Source organism: Bos javanicus, chromosome 5, assembly GCF_032452875.1.
Source record: "Bos javanicus breed banteng chromosome 5, ARS-OSU_banteng_1.0, whole genome shotgun sequence".
Classification (NCBI taxonomy): domain Eukaryota; kingdom Metazoa; phylum Chordata; class Mammalia; order Artiodactyla; family Bovidae; genus Bos; species Bos javanicus.
Window position 1 is genome coordinate 101,339,901 of NC_083872.1, and position 6,000 is coordinate 101,345,900.

General features: G+C 38.8%; 1 protein-coding gene across 2 annotated transcripts in view; it reads left to right on the plus strand.

The window, feature by feature from the left end:
• LOC133248160 (alpha-2-macroglobulin) overlaps window positions 1-4,610 on the plus strand; it is a 72,471-nt gene extending 67,861 nt beyond the window's left edge. For both annotated transcript variants that reach the window (XM_061417959.1, XM_061417960.1), the window contains exons 33-37: window positions 823-913; window positions 1,974-2,039; window positions 3,453-3,555; window positions 4,042-4,083; window positions 4,419-4,610. In XM_061417959.1, the coding sequence (XP_061273943.1) occupies window positions 823-913; window positions 1,974-2,039; window positions 3,453-3,555; window positions 4,042-4,083; window positions 4,419-4,435 (319 nt within the window). In that variant the 3' untranslated portion in view covers window positions 4,436-4,610. The remainder of the gene's footprint in view (window positions 1-822; window positions 914-1,973; window positions 2,040-3,452; window positions 3,556-4,041; window positions 4,084-4,418) is intronic.
• Window positions 4,611-6,000: the final 1,390 nt, after the last annotated feature.

A 6,000-nucleotide genomic window follows, 5' to 3' on the forward strand; every position in this document is an offset into this window, starting at 1 on the left:
AAGGACAAGGGAGCCTGGCATCCTGTAGTCTATGGGATACAAAGAGTCAGACCCAACTTAGTGACTGAACAACAAGAATATTATAACCTGGTTGGGGATATTATTCAGGAAAAAAGACAAAGTACATGTAACAAATAACTGGATAGATTAGCAATCTCATGCCCATCTATGCTTTTGAACTGTGGTGTTGGAAAAGACTCTTGAGAGTCCCTTGGACTGCAAGGAGATCCAACAGTCCATCCTAAAGGAAATCAGTATTGAATAGTCATTGGAAGGACTGTTGCTGAAGCTGAAACTCCAATACTTTGGCCACCTGATATGAAGAACTGACTCATATGAAAAGACCCTGATGCTGAGAAAGACTGAAGGTGGGAGGAGAAGGGGACGGCAGAGGATGAGATGGTTGGATGGCATCACCAACTCGATGGACATGAGTTTGAGTATGGTGTTGGACGGGAGTTGGTGATGGATAGGAAGGCCTGGCATGGTACAGTCCATGGGGTCGCAAAGAGTCAGACATGACTGAGCGACTGAACTGAACTGCCCAACTATACAGCACTTATAGAGCTTTCTTAAAAGGCAGATGCTCAGAGGTCACACCCATGCAATTCTGATTCATCTGGTCTGGAGTAAGGCCTGGTCTCTGTGGCTTCAACAGTCTCCCCTGAAGATTCTAATGCACAGCCAGTTTTTTTAGCTCCTTGATAAGAAATTTAGGAAGATTTCTGGTACCTTTCAGGACTCTTATGTGCTTAATGGACATAGAAAAAGAATATTTAATGACACAGAAAATCCTAACTCCTTTCTTCCCTGGATTTTTAGTTATATTGGAAGCCGTCCAGCCTCCAATATGGCAATTGTTGACGTGAAGATGGTATCTGGCTTCATTCCCTTGAAACCAACAGTGAAAATGGTAGGTTTACAATAAGCCAAGGAGACTCTATTTTATTTAATGTTTTATATATCTCTAGACTAAGACATTAATATAAAATACTATTAAATCAACTCCTACCAAAGACATTACTTTCACCAAATGCAGAAATATAATTTAGTATGTTTGTATGGGGAGTTGTTTGTTTTCCCATTAAACTTTGCTTTAATGGGTCTCAAAATTTTGTGATGGATTTTTTGGTCACATTTCCGTTAAGATATTAATTTGAAATATTAATTTTAAGTACTAATAACCCAAAACTGCCACCCATGAAAAACAAATGGTCTGTAAAACTTTCTCCTTTTCTTCTAGTTTTATGAAGCATTGTTATCATTAACTAGTCTTTCACTACTAACTTCAGTGGTCAACTCAGACAATTTTGAGACTGTTCTTCCACCATGGATCATACTGGGGTGGCAGCTATTAGGGATCATATTAATTTAGTCTTCTGAGCTTCCTGGGCAGACCTGGATGCTGGATGCCAGCTCCAGCATCCTTCCTGTCCACTGCTTTAGTGACACAGCAGCAGTCTGTCTCCTGTCATGAACAGCACTATGGTAGGAGCCCCATCTACTAGGAAAAAAAGTGTTGGCAGGCTCTTACTTTAACGGAGCTTAGAATCTTCAGAAAATAAAGCATAAGCACATGAACCAGTGAAAAAATATGAAAAAGATTAACAAAGTAGAACTATTGCAGAAGTACAGAGAAAACTGAGAATAAGAAAAAGTAAAGAAAAAAAAAAAGCCTCCATAAAGGAATGGAATGTGAATTGAACCTTGAGATACGGGTAATTTCTAAGCTTTTTTGTTCCCTGTTCCTCAAATAAATCAACTTTATACATAGGTCCTGTATCATACTAATATTAAACCCTGCATCCCAATTACCTTTCCTCTTTAATTTTGCCACATTATTGTCTTTGCTTATAAAAAGCATTTCAAGAAATTTCACCCTTAGGCTTAGTTTGGTAATAAACATTCTTTTATCTGGTTCCCCAGGGTTTTCATCTGTTTATTAACATTTACAATGTCTTAATTTTCTTCAGCTAGAAAGATCTAACGTGAGCCGAACAGAAGTTAGCAACAACCATGTTTTGATTTATCTGGATAAGGTGAGTGCCCTGCCAGTCTAGTTGCAAAATATACAGATAAGACATTTTTGGAGACATCATCTCCATACTAAAAATTTGAGAATTCTAACATTAGTTCCAATAAATATTCTCCTCTCCTCTATTTATATTTCATCTGGGACTATGGGAAGAAATGACTTATATATAATATTGGGATATGAATATTTCTAGGACCCCCCAAAAGCAAGAAATTCTCCACAAAAGGTGCTGACTTATGTGCACAAGTTATTTTGCAAATACTGCATAATAGAAGGAAGCAACCATTGGGGTTAGTCAATTATTATATCAACATAATCAACATAATATCATATACCAGGTGACACCAATGGTAAAGAATCCACCTGCCAATGCAGGAGACTTAAGAGACAAGGGTTTGATCCCCGGGTCAGGAAGATCCCCTGGAGAAGTAAATGGCAACCGACTCCAGTATTCTTGCCTGAGAAATCCCATGGACAGAGGAGCCTGGTGGGCTATAGTCCTTGGCGTCGCTAAGGGTTGGACATGACTCAGCACACACACATTTCAACATCACATCAGTAAGACAAAAGGGTAATACCAATCTCAGGAAGGACTTAGACCATAAAATATAAGATCAGTCCATCAATAAACCAATCTGGTTTTGTAGTTGTGTGTTACATAGTTTATTTGTTCCCATATTGATGGATATTATAGCTTACAATTTTATGAAACTTAAGTCTGCAGCGATCTGCCTTTTATATTCCTTTTTTTTTAAACTTTTTATTTTATACAGGGTTATAGCCAGTTGGGCTTCCCAGGTGGCTCAGTGGTAAAAAACCTACCTGCCAATGCAGAAGACATAACAGACAAGAGTTCAATCTCTGGTTCAGGAAGATCCCCTGGAGGAGAGCATGGCAACCCACTCCAGTATTCTTGCCTGGAAAATCCCATGGATAGAGAAGCCTGGTGGGCTGTAGTCTATAGGGTCGCAAAGAGTCAGACACAACTGAAGCAACTTAGCACGCATACATGAGCCAATTAACAATGTTGTGTCAGCTTCAGGTGAAAAGCGAAAGGACTCAGCCATATATATATATATACACGTATTTTGAGTTAACAAGTATTTCTGCATGATAGAGAACTGAAAATATTGAATTCTGATACTTAAACATAGGTATTCAAACAATAAAAAGCATACATCATTCACCCCGATAAACAGAGCCATGAACTCATATTAATGGGAGTGTATGAATAGTTTTAGCTATTTAAGAAACAGTTTGGGGAAGTTTTCATCTACTTTGAGAGCTTTTAACCCAATTTAAGGACCCTGTTAGTTGACAAAAAGTTTTTCCCCAAAAGAGGTGAATACTTAAACTCACTCAAAGAAGAGAGACGGAAGCTCCCTGGAGGGTCATTTAATTCCTTTTTGCTTTATAGGTGACAAATGAGACCCTGACCTTGACCTTCACAGTTCTGCAAGACATCCCAGTAAGGGATCTGAAACCTGCCATAGTGAAAGTGTATGACTATTATGAGACAGGTGAGTGAGAGCAACGTTCACACAGAAATTAAATTCTTGATCAGAGATTTATATTTGAAAGATGTGTTGGGCCAGTTCATTAAACTAACTGCTCTCATCAGTTCATTTTGTCTCCACCAAGTCTGATTCTCCTGTCTTTGTCTTCTACACAAACATTGTAGAAATTACCTATTGTATAATTGTACTATTCCTAATACAAAGCACCTGTAGGATATCTAGTTCTTTTTTCTTCAGTTAAAATCAACTATAGGACAATATGAAATTTAAATAAGTATGATATCTAAACTGCTGCCCTTCAAGAGTTTAGGGTAAAGGAAAGCATAACATAAAGTATTTGAAGACACAAGGCAGTGAGAACACATCAAATGAATGATGCTGGTGTTTCTGATACAATTCTTCCCACAATAAAGATTCTCTCACTAACCTATATCCCATCGATGTTTGCTTTCCCTCTCACTTCATTTGACTGTTTTTGTTTTTATTCAGATGAGTTTGCAGTTGCTGAGTACAGTGCTCCTTGCAGCAAAGGTAAGCAAACCTCCTTCCAGATGGAATGAGAACCACTTTGTCTCCCCTCAAATCTCCTCCATAAAATTCTGGCTAAATATTTTTCATGGATATCATACTGCTCAAGGTGCAACTTATTGTTAAAAAAAATACCTTTATTGAAAAGGGGCCCCTGATAGTCAAATCTCAGACGGTTCATAGAACTGCAAGTTGAATCATTTTAAGTAATGAATCTCATTTCCACTATACTAACTGGATTTCCTCTGGCAATATGCCACCCAGATCTCAGGGAAAGAATTTCCACTGCTCCAGAAACCCATGTCCATCTGAACTTTCTGTCCTTCCCACTATCACAGATACTGGAAATGCTTAAAGACCATGTCAATGAAAACTGCTTTGCTGGATTCCCTGTTCCACAGACTCAGATCTCCGTGGAAGAAAGACAATTTTTAACATCTCTGAAGGCTTGTTGAATAAACCTTTTTTTTTTTTTTTTCTGGTCTCTATCACTGTTTTCTCATTTACTCAATAAATGTTTATTACACTTCCATGTGATTCCCATGGACTCCTGAGATAAAAATTCATAGAAAGGGGTTTCCGTGCTGGCTCAGTGGTAAAGAATCCACCTGCCAATGCTGGAGACAAGGATTTGATCCCCGATCAGGAAAGATACCACATCCTGTGGAGCAACTAAGCCCATGTGCAACAACTATTGAGTGTGTGCTCTAGCACTCAGGAGCTGCAGCTGCTGAGCCCACACGCTGCAGCTACTGAAGTCTGCACACACTAGAGCCCATGCTCTGCAACAAGAGAAGCCACCGCAACGAGAAGCCCACACACTGCAAGTAGAGAGTAGCCCCCACTCACCACAACTAGAGAAAGCCTTTGTGCAGCAATACAGACCCAGCACAGCCAAAAATAAATAAATACAGTTACTGTTTAAAAAGTCAAGGGTTAAGGGACTTCAAAAATGAGAAACATTACAGAGATGGTAGTCTGAGTAGGCTTCATTTAAAGGTTGCCGGGAAAAGAAGAAAGTACTGGATTATATACTAGGAGCATTTAAAGTGTGTTTGGTTATGGCAGGACTCTAAGAAAAAGCCAAAGAGTGGATTTATGAGAGAACAAAAGGCTGTCTGGAGAAAGAAAGACTCCACATTAAAGGGAAGTAATGAAATAGAAAGTTGACTGTCCAACATAGGGAGGCAGCATATTAATTGGGACTTGATTTGAATTGAAAGTTATGTGTCCTGAGAACCAAATCTGCCATTGATCAATATATGTGATCAGTTAGTTAACCTTGGGTATCAGATTCAGTGAAGGATGACAGATTGAAAATACTGAAGAGGTGATTCAAAGAGAAGTGAGTTTTCCTAGAAGAAAGAATACATAGGGCTCAAAGCCTAAATAAGAGTGTTACATTGAAACATCTCTTTTTTTGGAACTTTGAGCCAGAATCAAAGGATGAATACAAACTCAAGGAGATACTCATATGCATTAAATCATCCATCATATGGATGGAGGAGTAGAAGCTTCCAGAGTTTGAAGAGAAGGTCCCTGGAAAGTCCTAGGTGTCCTAGCCTTCATTTGGTTGAGTCTGACAGAGCCTGGATGCTATAAACAAAGAACTGTGAAGGTCTTTGAAGTTCAAGCACCCTTAGCTTTGTCTCCAGGCTAGGCAAAAGTAAAAGCTAAAAGCTATCACCCTGGAACTTCCCTGGCTATCGGTGGTTAACTTTGCCTTCCAATGCAGTGGGGTGTGGGTCCGATCCCTAGTTAGGGAGCTAAGATCATATGTGCCTCTTAGCCAAAAAATATAAAACAGAAGTAATATTATAACGAACTCAATAAAGACTTTTAAAATGGTCCACATCAAAAAAATCTTTAAGAAAGTTAATCACCTTTGTGCTAGATTCTACTCTAAGCACTTCATAGGTA